The 27,768-nt window shown below is 36.7% G+C and overlaps 2 protein-coding genes across 2 annotated transcripts in view; one reads left to right on the forward strand and one right to left on the reverse strand.

The window, feature by feature from the left end:
* LOC131676903 (scavenger receptor class B member 1-like) overlaps nt 1-3,627 on the reverse strand; it is a 35,632-nt gene extending 32,005 nt beyond the window's left edge. Inside the window, exon 1 of the mRNA XM_058956299.1 lies at nt 3,250-3,627. The gene's annotated coding sequence lies outside the window, so the exon portion shown is untranslated. The remainder of the gene's footprint in view (nt 1-3,249) is intronic.
* Nucleotides 3,628-13,795: 10,168 nt separating this feature from the next.
* Nucleotides 13,796-27,768, forward strand: part of LOC131693558 (uncharacterized) — a 32,222-nt gene continuing 18,249 nt past the window's right edge. Inside the window, exon 1 of the mRNA XM_058981481.1 lies at nt 13,796-13,956. Coding sequence (XP_058837464.1) covers nt 13,796-13,956 — 161 coding nt within the window. The remainder of the gene's footprint in view (nt 13,957-27,768) is intronic.

The following is a 27,768-nucleotide window of genomic DNA, read 5'->3' on the forward strand; positions in this document are numbered from 1 at the left end:
ACCACTAAGGACAACCCCTATTTATGTTATTCATCAATTATATTGATAAGCTACAATGTACTAAATAAAAACCTTCTTTCTGTGGGTGGCAGCGGCGGTTGTGTTTGATCGCGTTTTAGTGGCAAGTGATATAATCACTATCACCAATGCGACAATCGTGTGTTCTTCCTGGGACGTCATCATACGGTTAGTGCATTGGGGCGGAGTCCCAAGGGTTGCAGGTTTCAATCCTGCCTCTGGGGTGATTTTTTAAACTTTAATTTTTCAAACAAGCACTTTCAGCTTATATCTTTTTAACAACAGAAGCTAGAGTTTTAATATGTTCTACAAGAAACACACTGAAGTGTTTTACGCGGTTTTTACGCGATCGCATCCCCCGCATAGAAAACCTGAGTATTAGCAAAAAATGAATGCTGTGAAAGTTGCATTAAATTTTTTTTTAAGCAAGGCTTGTCAGCAATATGTTTAAATTACGTTGTAAATCGACAGCATGAAACAAAAATTTTAGCTCTAGTGAAGGCTCTTCTATTAATTTAAATAATAGGTAATTATAAATCATTGTGCTAAAATCTGAAAATTCACATTTTATTTATTGGATATAGAATTCTGAAAATTCAGGAGAATAACACTAAAACACTTTAAACAATTTGTCAAAGACACCGGACCTCTGTTTAATAAAAATGGTATTCTGTTGTCTGTTTAATAAAAATAGTATCCCTATAATTTTTGCAGGTTAGACAGATTTTCAAATGTTTTGGAGGAGATTGTCTCAAAATACAAAACCGTTAACTTCTCTTGTTAAAATGTTATAAGCACTTTCTTAAAGTACAGACTATTTATTAAATGGATATTTCATGTTATAAGAAAATACCTATATTAGAATTTTCTAGTAATGTGTGACATTTCATATGGCGAAAAACGGTATTTTCTTGATGAGTTCGTAACGAAGATAACAAATAACATTTGCAATAGCTCTATTTTTATGAAAATGTCCTCATTACTTTGGTTTCTGGAAACCAAATATGGGCCCAAAAAGTTAAAGTTGTCCAAAAAAATAGTGAAAAATAAAACCTACAATACTTAAGAATAAAATGCTCCTGTTAAGCAACACCCCAATGCTTGCTTTTGGGTTTTATGTGAAATGGAATCATGAAAGATAGAGATTGCGTGTCTAAGTAAATTTGTCCACAATGTGTTTTTTTACAACTTCATTGAAGCAGTCATATTTTTTTAAACCATTCAAAATTTTAATTTAATACCTTAACAAAATCAGAACTACCCTTCCTGCTATTTGAATGAAAATAAGGATCTCACAAACTACAATATCTTTCCCAAACAGATTGCAAGCTAAGTTATTTAGCTGCTTTAGTAAAAAGCTAACATTCCTGCCAATTTTTGTCTATTAAGTGATCTGGAGCCCAGACAACTGTGAATTCTCTTATACTGGACGCACGAGTGAGCATTTCAGTGACTTTGTGACAATATGGATCCGTTAAATCTTTGGCTATTTTTGAAACGAAGCCAAGCTGCGGAATAGCGTTAGAAATAATTGACTTACAGTGAGAAAGGGAACAGGGTTTTGGATGTAGTAAAACACTCAGATCCATCATTGAGTCCTCCCTGCCCAGGACAGCATAATTGATACGGTAATAGAATTTTATAGGAACGAGGCAAGGTACAGAATTAACACTTGGCAATTTGATTTTCATACGTACTCAGCGTAGTCTGAACATGAGGATTACCGTCACGATTAATCACGAAATATGGAATAGCTAGGGATATTTTTACCATTTTTTGTTAACCATTTTTGTTAACGACCTATTGAGTCAATTTGTCAACAGTTTTTTCGGCATTTAATTAGCAAGGGACTGGAAGGTGAAGTATATTTTTCAATATTTAGAGTCATAGTACTCAAGGGAGAACAAGGTGTTGAAGGGAGAAAGTTTAAAAAAGCGTGGAAGGATCATATATGCAAGCTTAGAGCTCACCGGCGACTTAACCTTTTGTCTGCTACCGTAGGAGTCGGGGTCTTTTGGCATTAGAAATGCGAATCACCTGAGTCTACGGCATGTCCGGACAAGCGTAAAGTAACTTGTTACTTCATGCTGTCGGAACCGACAAAAAGTTAAGTCACAGTAGACTTCCACACTAAGCATTTGCGACGTTGAAACTCATTGAATGAGCCAGTTTTGTTTGTTCCCTCACCCATTGCCTGCCTGAGTGATTTTATTTTATCGACTATTGTGACTGTCTCAGCGTCTGTGACAATATGGTCACATGTGTTGCTGATTTGCACGGTGTCGGCAGCTTTCACCCAAAGCTGCAACGATGGATCCCCATCACGGTAAGTTCTATTTTTACCTACCATTTTTTTGAAAAATGGTAAAAATGGTATAGTTCTAGCTCGATCCAATTATTGTACAAACATTCTTGATTTGAAGGCCTTCGGGGTCAGGCTAGTATTTCAAATTTCTTTGGTAAATTAAGCTTTCAGCTGTAACTAACTCTCAAGATGAAAAGAAGGCTAGCTGCTGACGTTACTCCGATTATCTGGAGCTGACTGAGCAAAAATATTTTAGAAACGAAGGTACATCCACAACTACTTTTTCCCGCCTAAAGAAGTCAAATTTTATCATCGCATCAATGAGAAAAATGTTGTTATCACTTAATGCATAAGAAACGACAGAAAACACTAGATACGACATATCACCAAGCTGGAAAAGTTACGCAGTACACCGTTCGTCACGCTAGGCTATTTATATTTAGCTAATCAAATACCTTTCAATAATTACATTTACCTCATTAATAACGAATTAACTATTCAGAGTAAGTGCCAGTAACGATCCTCTCAAATTCAACTGATGGAATGTAAGTATTTTTTCCTATCTCAGCTAAGCGAGAATGAGTTTTCATTCAGTATTAATCCAAAATCAATTTTATTGATTCTTATCCAAACTTTATGTTTGTTTCATGTTGAAAGATATACGGTTAAAGTTAACTGTTAAAATTAAAAGGTTGATAATTTTAACAAATTGATCTTGGTTCTAGCAATCAACTAAAAGTAGTCCAACACTTTTAATAGTATCCAGCCAAACAAAATAAAAAATATGGTACCATAACTAAAAAATACCACAATTATGGTGATAGACTTAGACATATTATTCAATTACAATTTCCACAATCTAAACCAGAGATCAAACATTGCTACTGATTACAGAATAACAAGATATTAACTCGCAACTTACTCACCACTGCAACGAGAATGATTGTATGCCAACTGTATTCACACCGAAATCTACTTTCCGTGATCTTTCTGCGGGTTTTTCCAACTTTATTCAATGCACAATAGCCAATAAACAGTTCGCACGTGTCACTAAGTTCAACAACAATTCCCGTGCGCTTACAAAAGCTGAAACGTGTATCCTCGCGAAAAAATTTAACCGAAATCACTACGAGTCTGTTACTATTTTTCCGGTCCCTTTTCTTCAAATCCTTCGGATCGCAAGTTCCACTTTTACACACATTTCACACTAACCGTCAGATGTTCAGTTCATCGTACTAAGCACAGTACAATACAATCCCGCCAGTACGCACCAAGCGAGGATCGCGATCCTCGTCACTAGAAACCAACCGATAAAATAGGAGTACAGCATCACCAGCACGTCGGTTTATATATGAAGATTTCAGCCCGCGCACCCGAACGAACTCGCATACTAAGCTGGGAAGAAAGAACGAACGATAAAAAAAACTACAACTACGAAAAGAACACACCCGATCAAGTCGGAACCGAGCAGCAACAACTTCTACTTCAGAGATCATCATCATCTTGGCCGACGCACGACCCGACCGAGAACCAACCACGCGTTCGATCCTCTCCGGTGGGTGCTGGTGGGGGTGGTGACACCGGGCAGAGAGAGAGAGAGTGCGATCGAGTACAACATGATCATGTCAACCACCCTTATCACGATCTCGCTGCAAGTGCCGTGGTAACAGTAACCGGGCGCCTCCATTCGGTAGATTCATTCATAGTCTAGAGTCGTCGAGAGCAGATTCTCTCAAGAATAGGCATAGGCCGGGTGAGATATTTCTCTCAGGCGTATGTGCATGCAGGGTGAAATTGAGAGTGAAGTAGTTGGCTTGCGGGTTGGCGTCAGAGAGGCTCAATTCTAATCAACCTGTCATCGATGGGGCGCGTGAGAGCCGATGAATGATGAACTATCCCCCGTCCGCCTTCGTTCGGTAGTGTAATAAATTTAGTGTACGCGGAGGCCGACGAGTGGTGGCGGATCAGACGCTGCTGGGTAGCCAACCAACCAACACAATAAATAATTCTTCAATTGACTCTCTGTTTTCTGGCGCTAGCCCTCTCTTGGACATATGGATACGCCACTCGCGGGATAGTGCAGCGACAGATAATTGCTGCTTGTGCGCTTAGTGTTTATTAGGTAGTGGCTGCAATACACTAGTTTTTATGTTATTTTATTGTTCGCACCACCCGTTGCGGTTGGTGCCTAATTGGAATTGGTCTTGAAGAGTGTCGGAAGATGATTCGGACGGGGTAGCATTCGGAATAGTAGCTAACCTTCCGGTGGTCGCGTTGCATTTTATAACGCAAACTAGAGGTGTGCGCCGCCGCGCCACGCCGCCGCCGCCGATGATTTTGACACGCCGCCGATTTCAGGAAAAAATGGTCAGCGCGCCGATTGCCTTTTTTGTGCTGCGCCGCCGATCATATTTAAACTCGCGCCGAGTCCATATTTGACCTGAATGTGTATTGAGTGAAAGAATTTTGGTTTATTTTGCGATAATCTTATTGGTTGTAATAGTTTTGTGTGATTCTTACAATTACCAATCTTGAGGCAGCATATTGTAGTCCATATGGAAACAAAGCTGCTTTCGAACCGCACGGCAATTCAGCAAGAAATTAAACTGTCACCGTGTCTGCGAGCGGTTTGCTTATGAACTGTGAATTTATATAGTGTTCCGCTGTTTAAAGACTGGACAAGCGAATATCAGCCGAATAGGTCGGTAAAAGGTATTAAGATATTCAGAAGTTAAGCAATATACTTGTTCTAAGCATTTCTTGTTTTACTAATCAATCAATCGATATGATAATAAAATAGCCTGGACAATACTTTTGCTGACTTCCTACCCGCATAGTCATCCGGATCGCAGCAATCAACCGTCAGTCTGTGGAAACCATAATACTCCCTACTGTCGAGTTCTCAGTAGTTAAAGACACAAGTTACTCAGTGCAAGAAAATATTCGGCTCATGCGGAATTAGATAGCATATCGAACGAATGATGTCACTTTTTCATGGTTAGAAACAGTTAAAACTTAATGAACCGACATATAAGCCAGTACAATTGTTTCTACAAAATCTGTGTAAATATTTAAATAAAAATACGTTGCAAATTACCATCGCACGCGTGAATCACCATTCTACTCAAATTTGCACGCAAGCAAAGCTCGTATAGCGTCATGCCTTCGATATAGTAATTCAAGCCGTACGACTTTTAACTATTAACCTTGGTCTGGTAGTTCAGAGGGTAAGGCGTTGGTGTCGTATAAGCCACCCGTCGTATAAGCCAGCCCCCGCCAGGAAGGATTCTTAGTAGTCAGTAGCCTCGTAACACTAGCCATGCAGTAGCACTGCACATTCCTAAAACCTGGCTGCAAAGTCTGCCGAAATGAATCTTGGAACGAAAAACTAGTGCTAGACATACTTCTGTCAACATAATGGAAGGTTTTCTGTACGTTTACAACTGGTTCTCTCTAGAAAAATCCGCATTTCAATTTTCTTATCCTTTGTTTCTCTTTTCCTTTAATTCACCGAAAAAGTCTACAAAATCGATACAGTAGAACTTTGCCGCAATAGAAACTACCATACCATATTGGCCTATTGTTCGAAAGTGATTCGATGTTTAACCTGTATTGGAAGCCGCACCATTTTGTAATTTTATCATGCTAAGGATTTTTTTCCAACGATATACGTGGGCAAAATATTGAGTGCGGTGTATCAAACGATCAGAGTGGCCCAGAAAACGTCCCGTTGATTTCTATTTCAATATTTCAGCAAAAAACATTATTGGTTATCCGCAGAATCTCGTGCTCGTGATTTTCTATTGAGAGTGGAGACCTTCTTTAGCGGTGGGGATACAGTTGACTGCTTGTCTGCTGTATCTTTGGGATTATTTGCTTCTCTCATGTCTGACGTCCAGGTCTTCATAGTTAAAGCTGTATTGGTGCCGATGGTCGGATGTTGTATCTTGCTTCTTGCACTTGCGCGTGAGCAACGTCGCCTTTTTATCCTCACCGATAGTGCAAACAGTTGATTTTGGGGTGCTGGATGCTGTTTAGCAGTTGTCATTATGTCCTGAACAACTGTTACAAATTTGGGAACCGTTTGTAGGTATTTGTATAGAGATCACTGTTCAAATAGGTATATCGTCGATGAGTCGGCAATTCGCTGAGATGCATTCTCGTTTGTATATGTATCTTTGTATTGCGTAAGGATTGTTCACGATGTGGCGTCTGATGTTAATACTTGCGCGTAGGAATTTGCATGTTATGGGGACAAAGCGTGGTTTATTTAATAGTTCCGTGATTTTTAGTTGAATAATCGATCCGCATTCTCAGCATAAAGAAATTTCTTCAAGTAACAGGTTAATATATTCTATTTCACCTCACTCGGTTGTATAGGTCTGGCTCAGGCAGAAGTAGAAATTAGACTGAAGACCAGGTATTGTTATTTTATCTCAGAGGAACATTTATTAAAATGAATGGCATAAAACTTTGCATGCTTTCTGAAACTGTGTTAGCATCGATATTCGTAACAGTTGGCATTGCAAGTATTAGGAGCGGTTGTTTAAATTTATCTTTAGTAATCGCAATTTTGGATATTTGCTTTTATTTTTTTCCATTTTCTCAAATAAAATTAATTCCCGGTTAAAAAACAGTGTTATGCTTAAAGCTGATGACACCGCTACGTCATCAATATTTGGTTTAATTTTGACACACGCAGACACAATAGTCAACATAGCAAGATGATTGAGCAAATTACTACTTTCCATCCATATAAAAAAATATCCCACGCCGCTTTGCGCCGCCGCCGCCGCCGATGATTTTAGCAAACGGCGTCACGCCGATACGCCGCCGCCGCCGGCCCAAATCACACCTACGCCGCCGATTACGACATTTTTCATCGGCGCACACCTCTAACGCAAACAGTCACATCGTTTGTAAAGTACGCATACTGTAGGGTAAATTTCCAGAAGTTAAGATGCCAACTACCAAACCGTGCGGAATATCCACGCTAGGACCATCCAAACCGAGGCACATGACTGAATATGCATTTCCCGACAATTTTCGACTACTCAGGATTTGATAAATAATAGGACTAGAACCCGGAAAAATAATTGGTGTAATAAGGTGTTTTGTTACAAAAAGGTTAGTTCTATATAGTTAACAGTAAGTTATGTTATTGTGGACTAAAAATCATTAAAACAACTATGTGTTCACAAGGTCATTTTTGAATGAATTTTTTTATTATTGTAACAACATTTTGGTAATTCTTGTTTAAATTAGATAAAAACCGGAAGGGTAGACCATGATCCGCGACGCTGCTTCATAGTATAAGAATGTATAAAATTTCTAATAACTTGTAATTAAAGGGTTTTCCCACTACTTCAGTTCTTATATTTACCTCATCGGCAGACCCTTATTGGCAGGGTGGCCTAGGTAAGTTCACCATGTTTATTCACCTACTTCCCTTTGCTGCCAAATTAATTAAATTAATTAAAATAATTAAAAAATTTAAATAATTAATTACTTTAAACTAATTAAATTAATTAGATTAATTAAATTAGTTGAATTAATTAAAATAATTAAATTAATTTAGTAGTTAAATTAATTAAACTAATTTAATTAATTTGATAAATAATCATTATTTAAATTAACTAAATTGATTAAATTAATTATATTGACTAAGTTAATAAAATCAATTGGTCGGTGTTAAGTCAGACCGGACTAAGTCACAAAACATTAAAAAATGAGATAATGATAGCATTGGATGAAGAACTTCTTCATCTACATTAGACTTTTGCCAGATTTGAAATATGTGACAGTAAGCAGGAGTTATGGCGATAAGTAATTTCCGATTATAATGTAAAGGATGCTGCGATTCAAAATTTAAACTCGTTTTTCTGGAAATCAATAAATTGTCACTTAGTCCGCTCTGACTTAACACCGACCAATTATATGTATTAAATGAATTAAATTGACACAATAAAAATAATAAAATCAATAAAATTTAATTAGTTATTGGAGGCGTTTCGAGTTCCTCTCATAAGAATCCAACACTAACTTAGTTAACGGACTAAGCTAGCATAGTGCTTACTGCATTGGCCTGCTAAGCCATACCAAGTTTCGGTTCATTAATTCTCATCAGCTTAAACAGAACTTCTTTTCTTACGGGATATCACGTAGGACTAGAGGTTTGCTCAGAAACACAAATCGTGTTTTCGTTTTTTGGAGCTAGCGTCAATCCGGCGCTAGCTTAGTCCGTTAACTAAGTTAGTGTCGGATTCTGATTAGAGGAGCTCGAAACGTCTCCAATAGCTAATTTAGTTATAGGTTTCGTGTTCTTAACGCGCAAAGTGGTTTAAAACAATTTTCTCCTTAGTGGAGAAAAAATAGTTTTTTACTCAAAATTTTTCTCCACCTAGGAGAAGTATAGCATAGTGCAATAAAATTTATAGAATTAATAAAATCAATAAAATGAACAAGATGAATGAAACTAAAAAACATATTAAATGAATGAACTGATTTAAATGACTAATTTGAATAAAATAAAATGAGAAAAAAATAAGCTAAATGAATAAAATGAATGCAATTACTAAACCGCGCTAAATTATTTAAATAAATTAAATTAATTAAATTTAATTTCAATTAAAATAATAAAATTATTTATATTAATTAAAATTATTAAATTATTTCAATTATTTGAAGTAATTAAATTTACTAAATCAATTGAATTATCTAAAATTATTAATATAATTAAAAAAATTAAATGAATTATATGAACAACATGAGCTAAATGAATTTAATTAATTAAAGGAATTAAATAATTCATTTGAACGAAACGAAATAGATTATAAAAGTGAATTAAACTAATTTATTTGATTATGTTAATTAAATTAAATAAGTGCATTATATGAATCAAATAAAAAAATAAAGTTAAAGAAATAAATAAAATTATAAGATAGTTATAATAAAAAAATGAACAATATGAATTAAATGGAAAACATGTAAAATGAATAAAACGAATTAAATGGATGTTTTGAATAAAATAAATAAAACAAAAAATAAACGAAAGAAATTAAATGAATATAATGAATAAAACGAACAAAATCGCTGAAATGAAACAAGTAACTAAATTAAGTAATATGAATAAAACGAATAAGATAAATAAAATGGACGAAAATCATATATTTAATAAAATAAAAAAATATAAATAAAATGGATAAAATTAATACAATCCATGAAGCGAAAAAATTGAACAGAATTTATAAAATAAATAATAAAAGAAAAAATAAGCGCAATAAAAAGAACCTAATTACTAAAATGAAAAATTAAACAATATTAAAAAAAAGTTGAATGATTAATAGAATAAAGTACACTGTATCAAATCAATAACTTTGCTGAAAACATTAAAATGAATGAATGAAAGAAATAAGAAGAATATTAGAATGAGAAAGCTGAAAAAAAATATGAACTGGAAAAAATGGATAAATTTCATAAAATGAAAACTTAATAAAATAAACTTAATGCTAACTGACTGACTAATCAAAAGAATGAAACGAATAAAATAGATAAAATGAATAAAATTAACTTAAATGAATATAGAGAATAATGAACGAAATAAATGGTTTACGGGAAGGTGTAATATAAACAGGTGACTAAAAATATTTCGTCTCATATTCTTGTGCAAAAAGTTTGTTTGAGTTAATATTGTACGACAGAGAGAGAGAGAGAGAAAGAAAAAATGTGACTCGTAAATGAGACAAGTAGATATTTCAATGTATATATTTGTATAGTATAAAAAAGAAGGTAGTGTGAAGTGTCTAGGATTATTTTATTGTCGATAGCACAAAAGCCGTGCATTCAGTCGATTGCAAAGTAGTCTCTTTCCATGTATCCTTATGGCTTGCAAATTGTTTCGTTCGAATTTTTCGTTCCGGAGATATATATTAATGAGTCCAATACAAAGCAGTAGCACGAAAATGAAATGGTTCAAACTATAACAATATGTACCATGTTAAAAAATTTATTAGACAAATAATTCCAAAAATGTTTTCGAAAAGAAAAGTAAAACTTATTCAATTAAAATATTCAGACCAGTATTTGTCAGCCAGGTAGCTAGTGTCACACTTCACTTATTTTGGTGAATTTTACCTACAGACGGACGCTCAAAACTCATTTACCCGATATTCAAAGCAACAAACTTGCAATACGGATGCCAACATTCTCCACCGGAAGCGACCTTCCGTTGGGCTAGTAATTGACAACACTCAACTCAGATAATTATTCTCCGAAGCTCAATACGCCGACCAGTTGAAGAGTGCGGTTCATTGGGCGCTAAGTAACAAGCTTCCCCTGCTGACGTCGTACAGTAAATCAAGAACATTGTGCACTTTGCGATTGCAGGGTACTTAACAGCTAACTAATTTATTGGATTACCATAACTTGTCGTACAAGTGTGTTTGTTTTTTTTTTTATTATTATATATCGGCGGCACTACCCACTCAATCTAACTCTGCTGATAAAATCAACAAACTAAGGTAAGTTTCTTGACCTTGATCCATCAACTAACCGTCGGCTGAGTTCTAAAGCTGGATATATGCTAATTAATCATGTATGCACTACAACGAGGGTACTATCTCTTGGCAGTTGTCTGGAAGGTGTTGAAACCTTCTAGTCAACTAAATTTGACATTTTATTAGTGTCCTGAAAGTGTGGAACGATTATGACCTAACATACATATTCTAAAGAACTAGAAGAGTGAAAAAAATACTCTGACGTCTCACTCCGGATCGGCACATACATGACGAAGTGGTTCTGACGCAAGTGAAAATGTAAACCCCCATTAGCTTGCACGACAACCGTGGTTGTTTGCGTGAAAGGTGCTGATTGCGGCTAGCGTCTGTAAAACGATAGCAAATGGGTAGTTATTAAATATCTATTACTGTAAGCTTTCCCTTGAACTACACTCATGAAACGGAGAAGCCTGAATGGCCTGGTGCTGTGTAATCTAATGACAGTTTGCAATCCATTGCGCATATATGAATTTAAAAAATAGCGAGCAGCCTTCGTTGGGATTTCTGAGTAGGAAAGGCGTAGAGCGATCCCGGTAGGTCAACTCACCCTGTACCATCAACTACGCAGCCAGTGCATGTCTAGTTTGAATTTATTCTGATTATCCCACCCGAGGGTACCAATCAACACTTAGTGATTCCAAACGATATGAGATGGTACTTTGCCATAGCTCTCCTCCGCAATGCAATCAACAAACAAACACCAGAATATCACGTTGCCAGTAGAGTGCAACACGCGGAAGACCCTAAACATTGATCCCGGCATAGGATGCAAAGGTGGGCCAGTATATAATTCTATTCTCTAGTCAGCCCCCCCGGGTCACACGTTGGAATCATCAATTAAAGTGCAATGGGACAATTCTAAGCGAAACAACCGCGCATATTGATCGGCACGTGCTCTCCATCGTTGTAGGATTGTTTTGTTTACCCACTTTGTGGGCGTGGTTGTAATCGAGGAAGATGACGCCCGTGGCAACATGTAGCCGCGGCTCTATTAGGCGAAATGTGTATTAGAAGGTAGGTTAGATTTTTTCAGTGTTGCATGTGGTAAACAATGACTTCAGATAGAACTCGTTCTATGTAATACGCTGATAATCCCTGTGGCAGTGAAATTAGAAACTTACAGAATATATGCGGCTTAATTCAAATCAAATAGAAATTAACCGAATGCCAATTTTTCACCGAATACATATGATCAAATAACTAGCGAATTTGGCTCATTTCGTTATTTTATTGTCCTTGGCAAAACGTCAATTCTAACATTACTGGGTACGTAATATCCCTCCAACGCTCTCGGTTCATGGCTGCTCCTCTCCAGTTGTGTGGGCACCTTGTCCTTCCCTAGGTATCAACTTGGTGAAACGATCTTGTTCGTTGCACCCGTCGTTGTATTGTGCCAACCGGATTCTCTTTCGAATGCCGTTTTCGCAGGATATTCTCGCAACTTGTTCAGCTCAGCGTTTTCGTCCAGATTTGACTGAATTCGCCATCCTAAGCTCTACCAGTGATTGTTCTCAACATCCATCGCTTAAAAACTCCCAGCCTTAAACATTATCTACGTCTCATGTGCCCATAGGGAGCAATCGTCTAATTAGCGATTTGTACTGGAGCTAAATCTGTTCAACCGCAGCTTCTTGTGAAGCTTGTAGCATGCACGACTTCCACTCATTGTACGCCTCCGGATCTCACGACTATTATGATTTTTCGCATAGTAACCAGTGAGCCGAGATAAACAAATTTGTGGACTAACTCGAACGCATCGCCATTGATCGTTACAATACGACTCGCGGCACTTTTAAAATCCTTCAATGAATTACTTAGTCTAAGACTGTGATGGCTTGCGTTGTATCAAGAAGTCTTCTCCAGTTCATTCGATCCATGGCTGCTTCTCAGGGCATGAAGACTGCTCAGGTCCTCTACAACTTGATCGATTTACCATACTCGCTATGCACCTCTCCTAGTTGTGCTCGTCGGATTAGTTTCATCCATCCTTCAATAAGGCCGGCCTGATAACTTCCCACGAATCTATTTGCTATAGGCGAAAGTCGCTGTAAGATGATTTGTGATAGGCGGTACTAAGAGCACGATAACGTTCACAATCTAACATTCTTCGACTCCTCCAGCAACTTTGCGGTATCCCAAATACTTTTTTTTTTATTCATTTCGTTTATTTGATAGGCACAAATGCGTTAGCTTGGCGGTGCCAAATGCTTTTGTTTTTACATTTTGGATATCTTAAAACTAGGAGGTTACAATGTTGAAATATTTTTTTTACAAAGGAAAAGAAAGTTTACAGCTATCTTAAGACTAGAAATAAGATTCAATATACAAAAGAGGGCCAAAAGATTTTTTTATGAAAAAATTTAAAACAAGGGATTCATTTTGATATACAAGTAATAGTATTTTACGAAATATTTTACGGTTATCTTAAAACTAACAATATAGTTTAGTACACAAAAGGGGGAACAAATATTTATGAGAAATTTCACAGAAATCTTAAAACTAGGGATTCAATTCTATTTACAAGATGGAGGACAAGAGTTTCAATAAAGAGTAAAAATTATAGCTATCTTAAAACTAGGAATACAGAATACTAATTTGAATTTTTTAACTAAAACTTATGCTTGGTCAAGATATTCAGAGGGTGGCTTATTTCCGCATCAGTGTAGCAGCAGTTGTATCAAGGACAATCCCAAATACTTGTTATCAGTCCTGCTGGAAGCAGGTACGATCATGTTTTCGGAGGTATCGAACTCAATATGTCGGAGGCCGTTTTCATTGGTCACCTGAGGAGCACTGAAATGTTCAATCACCGGATTATATACCTCCTCCGGTCCAACCAGACCGTCGCAATTGCTAGTGATAATCTTGTTGTCATGGTTTGGGCAGTGATGGTCTTTAAGCTCCAACTGCGCGTAGAATGAGAGATACGCGCGTTGATGATGCTGATGTTGAAGAAGCGGCTCTTGATCCTCAACCTACCATTCGTGGCTTGATCGACTCATACCCGTTCACCAGCTTCTGCATCTCACCCATCTCAATTGGGAACAACTTCCCAGCCCATGTCTATCGCCGCAGATGGTATGATCATCCCGAAACGTATGCACCAAGCATCCTTTCCGGTCGTGGACGTACTAACAAGACAGTAGCTTAGGAGCACAGACGCTGCTTTGAGCCGTACCTGACCTGCAAACAGAAGCTCTATTGTAGTTTTTAGAGCTAACCAAGCTGCACCATAGGAAGATGAAGTGCTTTTCAGCCCTAAACGTGGTTTAAATTGTATTTATATTTTATGGTTTTTTACAATACTTTGAATGTTAAGTGGATATTTTCCTTCTTTTAATATGAGCTGTGCATTTTATATCTTACTAGCTAATACCCATCGCGCGTTGCTGCGATTTTCAACGAAATAGGAGGAAAACACAATTTGTTCCAAAGCGCCATCTGGCGGGTATATAATCTCCAACTAATAGCACACAAACACGCCCCATAACAAATACCTACTGTGTATAATTTTTTACGGAAATCGGTTAAGCCGTTTGGGAGTCTATAAATCATATACATACAAACTTTGACTTTTATATGTATAGATTGTCAAATATGTCTAAAAAATTGAGCGATATCTCTTTTTTCATTCTACATAAAGTTAAAAAAGGTCAGATTCAAATTTCACAAGACCCAACTAAAGAACTATCCCGAATAGAAATGTACAGTAAAAAAACTATGATTTTCACTGTGACAGTACAGTAATTTTACAATAATTTACAGTAAGTTTTAGTGTTATGCTACAATACAAACACAATAAACTTTAACGTTTTTACAGTAAATTTCAATGTAAAATAGACTTTTACAGTGAAAAATGGGGGTGGTTATGTATCTTAACATTAAAAAAATCAATTTTTCTCCATACATATTTTTCTCGAAAGCAGTAAAATTTAATGTGAATACACTGTATCAGTTTTTTGCCGAACAGTGAAATTTATTGTTACATGAAATTTTATTGTAAATCTACTGTGAGAACTTGGCATCGAACAATGTTGAAACAGTAATAACTATAATATTTATTGTTTTATGATTGTTTGTAGGGTAAATGCTATTGTAAAATTCTATCCGGGATGATATGTAAAGTGTATGAGCTGAGCGTAGTATTTAAAAAATATTTTACGTATTTTATTATTTATACATTCATCATCTTTAAACTATTTTTTCGATAATGAAGTTGTGGCCTTCTTTATAGTTATTCAAAGAAAAGTTTTTTTTGTTGTGCAGTTTCTCGATTACTGGTACTTCAGGCAAAACTACTTTCATTTTAGAATCATAATATCATCTATTATTCGAATCAAAAAATTACCTTCCTCCAGTATCGATAACACAGTCTTAGCCCTAAATTCAAAGTAATGAAAAAATGAAACTTTTTCACTCTTGTCGATTGCATTCGACTAAATGAAATTCGGCCAAACGGAATTGGGCAAACTGACATTCGGCTAAATGACATTCAGTTAAAGGACATTCGGATAAATGACATTCGGCCAAGTGGCAATCGGCCAAGTGGCAATCGGCCAAATTTATTTCGGCCAACTGACATTCGGCTAAATGACATTCGGTTAAAGGCCATTCGGCTAAATGGCATTCGGCCAAATGGCATTCGGCCAAGCGGCATTCTGCCAAGCGGCATTCGGCCAAGCGGCATTCTGCCAAGTGGCATTCGGCCAAGTGGCCTAATAGTTTTGGCCAAACAATCCTTTCGGTCTAATAATATTCGGCCAAACGGTATTCGGTTGAATGGACCATTCGGTCAAATGGCATATATTCAACATTTCTGAATTTTTCATTTATGCATATCAAAATGAAAAGTCGGAAAACATCCTAAAAAAATCATTTCATCTTAACAACTCCGGAACTGACGGCTCAAGAAATCCTTGGTAAAATGGTAGAAATACACTGACGGAGGGGGGCCGATTGAACGAGAAAGTAAAAGGCCACCGAGTTTTTGTGTCAAATTCAAATTCACACAAGCAAATTTGGCACGTTTGGTAATTGGCCCAGCTGTAGACAAAAGCAAATTGAATAACATAATAACATTTGAATTAATTGTCCCTTATTTTAAGTTAGTGTAAAATTGGTCCTTAGTTTTCAAATGTAGTTTTAAAAATATCATATTGTATTCACCTAATTTTAAGAAATTTAAATTGTAAAATCAAAAACTTGGCAGCTGTAATGCTATCGTGGCTTTCCAAATATACAGACTGAATAAAACAACAGATCGCTGATGAATAAACTAAAGATCATTTGTTTTATGTGACTTCCTTGAGAAAAAAAACATATAGGAATTTTCAGATTCAGATTCAATTTCGCTATGGTATGGTTTAATCGGCAATCCAGCAGTACTGTACATCCAGGACATCAGTCGTTTTAACCGTAAATACAAGTTGTATGTAATTTTTGGGTCAAGGGTCTAGGTAACTGCCAAGTGGGTTTGAAGTGCCTCACGATTCTTCATTCCATGGTGGAGCTGGCAGTACGAACAAACCATCGAGCGTAGTTGCTTGACTGTTGCTACCATGCAAATCAACTGTTGATGCTGTCAGTTTTTTTCTGTGTACAACAGGGTTGCTAGGATGATGCATAGGTGGATTCACCACTAGATGGCAGGGTAATCGTATGAAAAATCGCTAAAATCAGTTGTTTCTTAGGGCATGTTCAGGAGTGTTTCATTTCTAGATTCATAATTTTGACAGTTCTATAATATAAAACTGAAAATTTTAAAACTAGAACTTGCTGTCTCGTCAGCAGCAGTTTTCGCGGGTGTTCCATTCAGTTTAGAATTTATGTCTCGCGATGCCTTTAGCGTTGCTGCATTCAAATTTATTTTTCCCCGGTCTATCGGGTCTAAGTGTCTGTGCTGAGTACTCTCCATGTATTTAAAATACAGTTCTAAACGTGTTTTAAAATCAGAAACAAATAGTACGCCGTCGTATAACAGTTTTAAATTTTAAAACAAAACTGTTCGAAATTATAAAACAAAACGCTCTGCTGGGGATGTGAATGTTTCAGTTCCAGTTCTATTTTGAAACTCCTATACAAAATAAAACGCTCCTGAACATGCCCTTAATGCATTCGTTATAAGGCTGTCTATAAGCTGAGTAGTTTGCATAAATGAGAAAGGCATAATTATGCTACCACATACATTTAGTAATACTCCTTCCTGTTGCATTGATCAAAATTATATTTATTTATTTACCAATTAAGCCTGTCGACTGTTTTGAAGTATTTTTTGTTCAATGCATTTTTGGCTATTTCAGTCATGTACTGCAGCACAAACGATGTATGTTTATGTTATCCGACGTTTCGACAATTTCTAGTGTCTTCGTCACAGGAATCTTGAATTTTATGCAGAAAAAAAGTAAATAATTTCCTTTAGATGAGCCTATACTGTTTTCTGTGTGAGGTACTTACAATAATCTACGTTTTTTTGTCTTCTATGTGTTTTGTGTAAACAGCGTAAATGTCCAGTTTTGTATGCGGAAAGTATCGTCCTATTTTAATTTAAAACATATGTGGTATGGTTGATATTTAACAAAGATTGTACAAACGGTGGATGACTTACAGCATTAGCACTATTTTACTTTCTCTAACTGCTTTTTTTTGAAAAATTTTAATTTGTCTTGTATTAGGAGCGTCTTTGTGTCACGGTTGATTCAAATATACTGTGAGGATTTTTATTATTGTGTTTTAGACTACACTGGTCTAATGAGCTGTCAGTATTGAGATCTGTCATTGCTATGCTTTGTATTTTTTGTCTGTTATTGTTTTTTTATGGTTTGGAAAATACCTGCGTATATGGTGCTAAGACCTTCGACGTCGCTGCGTTTATTTACTGTGTTGGTGCTGTTTATTATATGGCATATCGCCAGTATGGGTAGTGCTGTTGTATTTTTATGTTGGTCCAGAATTTTGGTTCTTTGAAGATCGAATTGGTGATCGGTGTCTATGCTGTGATTGAGAAGTGCAGTTCGTTCTTTGAGTGTTGTGATTTGTGGATCTTCCTTGTTTGTGCCAACTTCGATTAGTTTGTTGAGTGTATTTATGTTGGATTTGTGACCGCATATCCTTGTTTTTAATTTGTTTGTCGTCATTCCCACTATGCGCACAATACCAGTATAAAACATACAAGATAAATTTTTTTTTTTAAAAAGCAGTTAGAGAAAGTAAAATAGTACTAATGCTGTAAGTCATCCATCGTTTGTACAATCTTTGTTAAATATCAACCATACCACATATGTTTTAAATTAAAATAGGACGATACTTTCCGCATACAAAACTGGACATTTACGCTGTTTTACACAAACACATAGAAGACAAACAAACGTAGATTATTGTAAGTACCTCACACAGAAAACAGTATAGGCTCATCTAACGGAAATTATTTACTTTTTTCTGCATAAAACCATTGAATTAAATTCAAGATTCCTGTGAAGAAGACACTATAAATTGTCGAAACGTCGGATAACATAAACATACATCATTTGTGCTGCAGTACATGACTGAAATAGCCGAAAATCCATTGAAAAAAAATTATTTATTTATTTATTTATTTTCATCTGACCTAGTTGGTCTTAATGAATATGGGCGATAAGAAAAAGCCAATTTGAGTGAAACATTTAAAAATATTTATATTATATTTCACCGACAAATCTTTCTCTGATCTGATCGGACCTATGGCAAACAATCCGCGCTTCGTAATTAATCGAATTGTATACCTTGACAGGTACCTATCGACCTCTAGCGAAACTCAATCAAGAGCTAATTATATTCTAGTCACCCAGTGCTAGTCTTCCGGGCGAAATAGAATTCATTGTTTGAACATTCACACCACCATTGATCATTTTGAGTGAGAATGTGCACACAAAACAGCTTCGGTGACCCCCGAGACTGCCCTTTGGTGACGACTGATGGTTATTAAATTGCATCTAAGTTGTTGATTCGTGTCGGAAAGACCCTTCACCCTAGCATTCCATTTCGAGGAAAGGAACTTGACAACTGACTCTGCGCTTAACGCGGATAATCTTATTCGTTGCCACGGGAGGAAAAGTTGGGGTAGGCTTTCTGAAGCCAGCTAATTTTAGCTTGCGTCACAGACCACAATAAGCGTAAGTAGATCGGGTGATTGCCGGTTGTGTCGAAAAGGCAAAAAAGGTAGTAAAATTAAGTGTTACAACTTAACATCTTTCGTGTTTCCTTCAATCGAGACAGCCTGATGACGTTCGTTTTTTTTGCTTATTTAGCGTCGGATCAAGACACACACTAGTATATTAATTCTTGGATCACATTTCTTGATCCTTTTCTGAGAATCTTTTTCCCTAATCATTACACAAATGTGCAGCAGAGACAGAATAACACCTATTGGTCGGTAGCATTAACAAATTCCATAGGAAAACGTGCCACTAACTGGGCAAAAGATTACACACGCGTTATCAAATTAATCATTCATTTATGGGCAGCCTTTGACGGAATGAGAGCCATTAGTGCAGGTGATGTCAGGTGTAATTATAGGTTGAGTGTAGGGAAATCCTTGGAAATACACAATGTATGCTGTTGTGGATTATTCTCTTATTCACAGGAGTTTAAATTTTAGCCATAACAAAAACATTTTAAAAATCTTCGAAAAAGTGTACCTACTTCTTCCATAGAATCCGTTTGCTGTTATTGGAACCACAATAGACCTATTACCTGCAGTGACTGAACAGGAAGTGCATCGTGCATAAATTATAAAACGTATCGCTTAGAAGCAACCCTCCAGCAATCAACATGCGTAACCCGCCTCGTGTAACAGACGACAAAAAAAACGCATTCCTTTCTAACGCAGCTATATAATTTTTCATTTATGTAAACACTGAAAGGGAAACCGGTCCTGGCTGCAAGTGACTTTGATCTTCAAAATAGCCTATCGGGAAACCGAGCGCGCCGTCATCCGGTCCCATGTCCATCGCCTCTTTCTAACCTGCTCTCGTTCATGGTCCAACACTGCGGTACTCTGGTATTCGACAACCACTTGGAAGTACATACAGCACATTCAATTATGCAATACCGATTGATAGAAAAACCGATTAAATTACTGCGCACTACAGAAACCTGTCAAGACGTTTATTAAATAACAATCATAAGATCACGCGGACTCGAGATAAAGTAATTACAATTTATTATAATGTATGTATTTGCACCCACCACACCACTTCGCCAATCGTCGAGACCTGTGAAGTATTTAGTGTGAACAACCTTGCACGGGCCAGCGTACGCGCGCTTCTCTCGATGTAACGGCCATTTGTCATTAGAGTACGTGCTACTACTGAGCGCACTACTCCACACTAGGCGGCACTGTCGTCATTTGGGGGGGAGTGGGAGACTTCAAACGCATGCGCTCCCGATACGATCTCCGCATCTCGTCGGGCATTCAAATTGCTGCGAGGCGACCGGACAACTAATTATTTTTTATCAATGAAACTTGCGGAGGCATCGGATTCCGTTCCAAATACCCTCGGAAACGGTTAGATTACCCGGTCGTTCGCCATCTGGCTGCCTTCCGGAAATAAATTTATCGTTTATCGTTATGTAAACACATTATCGGCAGTTGAATCGTCAATAGTATGGTGGTAATACAACTAATTAAATCAAACTAGCTTATCTGTGGGCAGGTTGGCGGACAGAAAAAAAATCTGCGGCTGTTACGGCGGCGGCGGTGAGAATCGCGGAAAGCCAATTTGCATTGTAATCAGTTGAGAAAGCAATGCGTTTGTGTCTCTATCGTAGCAATCCCGCAGCGCCGGCTGATTAGTAATTGTTTGTTCATCCATGTAACGTTATGCCCGTTGAGTTGCGATTTATGGTACTTAAAACATTAGCAAACAATGGTCGTTGTAGGGCAAAATCTTCTGAAGGGGATGCGTAGATTCGCAATTTTACAATCCGATTGCGGTATATTGACAATACTAACATAACAGTTCCTTGTTGGTACAATACCGTTATTTGTTGATTGGCTCAGAACTGGCGGATTACGTGGGGTAGTACTACCGACTCGAAAATACCCGAGTGGGTAATTACCCACTCGCAACTGGAACAATCTTAAAGTTTAAAAATTTCCACGTGTGTTCCGCGTCTGAAATTTTCGATGCACTACAATTATTTAATGAGAATGAATGCAGGGTTTTATATCTAAAGTGAAAAGGCGATAAATCCCTAATAATGAACCCATCCTCCCCATGCTCATTAGACTGTTCAGAAAAAAATAATTTTTGAAAACTCACCCCGGCCACCCGTGAATCGATTTCTATTCCCACCAAGATTCTTTGCTCCAAAGTTGAACTAAATTTGACAAGCTTGATAACTGGACCAACGTGCTTCAAGTTTGTGTGAATTTTTTCTACAATTTGTATGGAGAAATCGCGTCCTCGCATTTTCACCGCTGGCAGGCCCTGCCTGCATCAAATTCTCACTACACGTACCAACTAGAAACGTTAATTTCATTGACTGCAACTTTGTTAAAGACTGTAAGTCAATCTAGCTTTGAGATGAAAAGTTATTATTTTAGCTACAAAATTTTAGTTCCACATTTCATTGATTAAAGAGCGCTAAACTTAATTTTCAAAGAAGAGAGATAGAATATTGACATGTTCAGAAGAGTTGCTGCAAAATATCTGTTCAACAACAAATTTTCTTAATCAAAGCATAACTCATATTATAAAGTAAAATCTTTCCAAGTGTGCTTGAAAAGATTTTAGTTAAACTAAACCCAACAATTATTTCACAAAAATATAAAGTTCGTGGAATCGACTACTGATACTACAATGCACTGTTAGGCCTCATGAAAAACTGACTCAGACACCACTTCGTTCTTATATTAATAACTTATCATATCAAAGCAGTATTGATTTGCAGTCTTCAACAACGTTGTTGTCAATCAAATCATCTTTCCTAGTGCAACTTGCAGTAGAAATCTGATTCAGACAGTGTCACATAGCGGTGAAAATGCGAGCTAGTGAGTTTCTCTATATAAATTATAGAAAAATTTCATACAAAGTTTAAGCAGTTGGTCCAGTAGTTTATCTTGTCCGATTTCGTTCAAATTTGAAGCAGACATTGCTGGTGGGACTAGTAATCGACTCAGGGGTAGGCCGATGGTAGTATTTTTTCATGTCACTCTAATGCTCCCTACTACCCAATCGGCTAAAATTGTACTTATGATTAGATAATGACGGTTCGAGCTCATTGGATACTCATGTGTAATACCATCAGAGCAGAGAGTTACATCTAACACCTCTTTCATGCGAGTTCGTGCAAATGTGTTGTGCAATTTCCTACATTGATTACACTGCGAAATAAAATAAAAAATGTGGTCGCAGAACGAAAAAAATGGCGAATGTTTTTTGATTTCAGGAAGAAATTTTTTAAAAAATTGTAACGGGGCTTCACAGTTTAAAATCAAAGTTTGTATGGAGAACTAGGGTGGTTTCTGGTCATCTTAAATTTTCGCATAAAGTCTTACATAAAATGCTCATTAACTCGAAAAAGGAATCTACGCAATTTTTTAGCTCAATCGGACAATCATTAAGGGGGTGCGGCGTTTGAATATTGATTTCATAATACTCCAAAAAATCCAAAGAGGGGAAAATGTACATGAAATGTTGAAAATCGATTTTTTTGTCAAAATATGTCTAAAAATAGCATGAAACATCAGCCTTTAGCATCAAAACAAACGAAAACAACTTTAATTTTTTTTTTAGTTCCAAGGGCTTTTCGAAAAAAAATTGAAAATCAAAAATTGTATTGTAATGCTTTATGATTTCAAAAAAAATTCCCAACGAACTGGGCTTGGGAGCAGAACAAATAAAAAGATGGCAGGGATTAAGTGCTCCAACTACATCAATGTGAAAAGATTTTCGAAAAAATTGAAACGGGACTCCACAGTTTAAAACCAAACTTTTGCGAAATTTTAAAAAAATACATGTTTTAGGTGAAAATGGGTATTTGTGATCAAATTTTCCCATCCAATTTGGCTTGGGAGCAGAACAAATAAAAAGATTGCAATGATTCAGGGTTCCAATTAAATGATCACGAAGAAATTAAAAAAAAAAAAATGATACGGAACTTCACAGTTTAAAACCAAAGTTTTGTGAAATTAAAAAAAAAATACATCTTTTAGGTGAAAATGGGTATTTTTGATCGAGGTTTCCCAACAAACTGAGATTGGGAGCAAAACAATTTAACCCAAAAAAATGTTATTTTTAAAAATTTCACTGACCTTTGGTTTTAAATTGTTCTGTTCTAATTTTTCTCTAAAATTTCTTCGCGGCGATTTAGTTGGAACCCCAAATCCCTGCCATCTTTTTATTTGTTCTGCTCCCAAGCCCAGTTCGCTGGAATTTTTTTTTAAATCATAAGGCATTACAAAAAATTTTTTGATTTTCGAGTTTTTTTTTTCAAAAATTTCTAATTCCTTGGAACTAGAAAAAATTAAATTTGTTTTTAGCGGTTTTTATTTGTTTTGACACTACATGCTGATATTTCATGTTACTTTTAGATATATTTCGACAAAAAAATCGATTTTCACCATTTCATGTTGCAGTTTTTGGAATATTATGAAATCATTATTCAAACGCCGCCGCCCCCCCCCCCTTAATGATGTCCGATTGAGCTAAAAAATTGCATAGATTCCTTTTTCGATGTAATAAGCATTTTATGTAAGACTTTATGCGAAAATTTAAGGTGACCATTTTCATTGACATCTGTCCTGAAGAACCACCCTAGTTCCCAGTCAAAAAAGTAACATAATCAATCCAACGCGAATTAAAATTCAAAATGCCGCAAAAGACAAATTAGTCGTAAGAAACAAAAAAATATCAAAACAATTCAACACTTCGTAGCCAAATCGAAAATGTCTTTTTCATGTACCAAAATCAAGCTAAAAAGACGAGAGAGTGATGCTACTTTCTAAACCACAGCATGCATGTAAATGCAATTTCATTATTTCTCTCGCAAACTTTTTTTCGCTATGCTAATATACGATATTTACTTCTCGTTGTTCGATTCCATGGATTTACGAGATGGCGATGATATTGGAACACATTGCTATAATTTCATGTTATTAAAATTTAAATTAAGATCGAGAATTACTGCTACTAGTTTCCGTAGAATCAAAAGAAGCAGGGACATTGTCTTTATTATTTTGTTTTGTGTGTATATAAACATATTTTGTGCAGACAGTAAACGGGGGTGGATCTATTGTCGTTTTGCGTTCATTGAATGGACATAAGAATTTTAAGTCTGCTTCGCAGTTAACAATCGTTAGGCATAAAAAGTTTTCTCGCGCTAAAAAACCGTAGTACACAAAAAACAGCTACAAGAGATTCCTGGTAAATGTCACAAACTTCGGCGAAAATATTTGAAGCGTAAATGATGACGAAAAATACTTCACATTTTCTAATAGAACTGACGTAACCGAAAGAGAATTCTATACCGATCAAAAAATCTTCATTCCAGAAAAGCTAAATTTGGACAAAAAATATTAGTTGGGGTCTGGGGCAACCATTTCAGAAGCTGTATGTACCGTAAATTCCTAGACCTGATTTTTTTTCAAAAATATATAAAAACATCACACAAATGACAAAATTGTTTTATCTGATCCTGCATCATGTCATTATGCAAAAAAAACCAATGCTTGATTGAACCCCTGAATTATTGATTTTTTTATGATAATCCACCTAATATACCGTATGTTCGACCCATCCAATCATTTTGGCCAATACACAACTTGTGTATGAGAATGGCTAGCAAGCTGCCGCACAATTAAAATCTAGGATTATAAGAGGTGCAGAAAAGGTAGATATCAATGTCGTGCAGACCATGATGAAACCAGTAAAGGGAATTGTATAAACAATTGAGGAAGAGCTTTCAATATTTTTACATATCTGTCAAATGTAAAGCTACTTTAAAATGGAGACTTTGAAATATGTATCCTTCTATACAATATATTTTCGTTTAGTCCACCTACTTCTGAATAACTCGTTGAGGGTGACAGAACTCCACTTTAAGGGCATCTCTGGCTTGTTCCTATAGTCAGTGTTTCGTTTCCAAGTGTAATTGGAATTTAACAGCTTATAAGCATTGAGTTGATCCAGTGCATTGTGTACAAATCAAACCAATATTTTCTCGTAGCATTGGCCAAAGCATTCTTCAACCTCAAACAACGTCGTGCAACTATGAAGGTCAGAGTACCATATGTTAATTCTGTGAGGTTACTGCTACATACTGCAACGAGGAGAAACGGCACGTAATATCATTATTTTCTAGCCTTTAAATGTTCTGGTATCTTTCCAATAATCTTTACAATATTTCTCTTTTTGAAAATCATAAAATGAAACACGAATCTTCATTGTGATATGTTGGCCTACTTGACTCAAATTTGGAAAACTCTTCGAGTGGCATGGAGAACCTTGCTACTAATACATCTACTGTTCAATAATAGGGGCCCCTTAGTTCAATAGCGCCAAGGGGCCTCGAGTGCTTTTAAGACGGCCCTGTTCCCTGCTTAGCATTCGAAGCGAATGTACTTGTGGCCGGGTTCCAGTTAAACCAACCGGCAAAAGAGCTAGAATTCTCCCTGGCTTTCGCCGAAACTCCGACTCAAATGCCATAATCGATTTAGACTCTGAATCGGTTGAATAATTTGAACCGGAATTTTGTCGAAAAGCGGCCCAAATTCCAAGTGTCATCGAACACAGTCAATTAATGAGGGAGAGAGAGAGATTTATAGATAGTGTACGTCCTTACGTATAATTTTAAAAATTAATTTTGTAGCCTCTATTGCATACATCAATATTATTGGATAACCTTTAGTCACAGACAAACAGACGTAACAGCTTGAAGAAAATTCTAAAAAAATCATCGCCCACGGTATACTAGCGACATCTGTTGAACACATTGCACAAAATGGGTCTCTGGCAACCATAGCAAATAAATTTTTTTCAACCGAAATCCTGGCAACAATGTCCACACCACTTGTCAAATGCAAGATGATAAATGAAAGGTAAGCATTGTTGCAGTTGTTAAATTTGAAGAGCGAAATAGAAAAATCGGCTATGTTATGTACTTCAATTCGCCATGGGATAATGATTGTAATTGGCAGATTTAAAGAATGTAGAGTAAGGACTGCATTTTTAAAACTCAACATAACAATTTATTGTTACGGAAAATTAAGCAACACCAACATTATTTTTCTTTTCGTGCGAAGTAATCAATTCTAGTCCTTCTTTGGCTGATTCTTGTCTCTGTTTACTCTTTTTCGTCGCTTTTTTACCGTCACCGACCGGTATGCAATGATTTTTAACAATTCATGCCGTGGACACATGGACAGGAATACATTTTACGTTTGCGGATTATTTTGTTAGTTTTGGTTTGCATTAAAGATGCTAAACGCCTTTAGAGAAAGACTCGCCATCTCTACCGTTTGTTTATCTGTCAGTTTAATGTGCATTCCAATCGAGCAAGAGACCTGTCAGAAGCACCAAATCCTAAAAAATCACTTCGAATCCTTCTTGAACGAGGGCCATTGACAGGTCTCGTGTTCGAATGGAATCGATAGAGATGGCGAGTTGTTATTTAGAGGGATTCAGTGTCGATAGTTTGCATAAGATGAAAATGGCGGTACCCAATTTTTCTATGTATAAGTACAGTTGTCATTTTTCTTCAAAAAACCGATTAAACAAAAGGATATGAAGAAAAACAAACAAATGACGATACAATTATTTTTATCGGTAGATTAGAGATTTTTATCTGTCCCTAAGTCTTCGAATTAAGTGTGAGTCAACAGTTGATACGTCGGAGGCGTGGTCAACGGCATCCTCGACAAGTGGTGTTTTGACAGCAAACCGCGGGTAGACGAATTTGCCTACCGCGGTGGCAGAAATCGACAGTGATCGTGCCTGTACACACAGAAAAAAATATAGTGTATTGGTGTCGTCGGGCAATTCTAATCGACGAGAGGGAAGCGTCACAGGTAGACCCATTTGCTCTATTTGTCTACCGCAGAAGTGGTACGACGAATAAGGAAAACAAGGGGCACCGGAAAGTGCCGCATCGACAGTGGGATTTTCGCAGCAAGCCACAGGTAGTCACATTTGTCTACCGAGGTGGTGGAAACGGAGAGAGCGCGCTTGTGGTGGTGATACCGACGAGCAGCTTAATCGGAGAGAGTTTTGAAGTGTTGCAGGTAGGACTATTTCTCTACTGAAGAAGCAACGCGACGAAGAAGGACAGCAAGTGTCACATTGTCAAACAACGGGCACCGAGTTTACAACGTAACACATGAGGTGTGTTCTACAGGTATAACAGGTATATTTTTCATTCCTTTTTGTGATAGTTTTTCTTGCTAGGTAAAATGGATGAAGAGATGGGAGAACGAGTAACAGACCCTCCCCCTAAGCCTTATGCTGAAAATGTAAATCCGACTAGAATTAAAATTTACCCAGAGTCGTCAACGGGACCATGGATTGTATTTATTAGGCGTAAAGTAAAGGCGCTAAATATTATTCAAATTTCTAAAGATTTGACTTCGCGATTCTCGGATGTAAAAGAGATCGTCAAAGTCAATAAAGATAAAATACGCATTGTCGTTGGTAGTCTCAAACAAGCCAATGCAATTGCTTCTTGCGAGCTTTTTACGCGTGAGTATAGAGCGTATATTCCTTCAAAGGAAATTGAAATTGATGGGGTCATCACAGAATCGAGTTTGACTGTTGATGACTTAGTTAAGCATGGGGTTGGTCGTTTCAAAGACACCATACTTAAAGACGTAAAAATACTTGAATGCAAGCAATTGCATTCAGTATCACACGAAGGAGA

Source organism: Topomyia yanbarensis, chromosome 1 (genome assembly GCF_030247195.1).
Source record: "Topomyia yanbarensis strain Yona2022 chromosome 1, ASM3024719v1, whole genome shotgun sequence".
Taxonomy (NCBI): domain Eukaryota; kingdom Metazoa; phylum Arthropoda; class Insecta; order Diptera; family Culicidae; genus Topomyia; species Topomyia yanbarensis.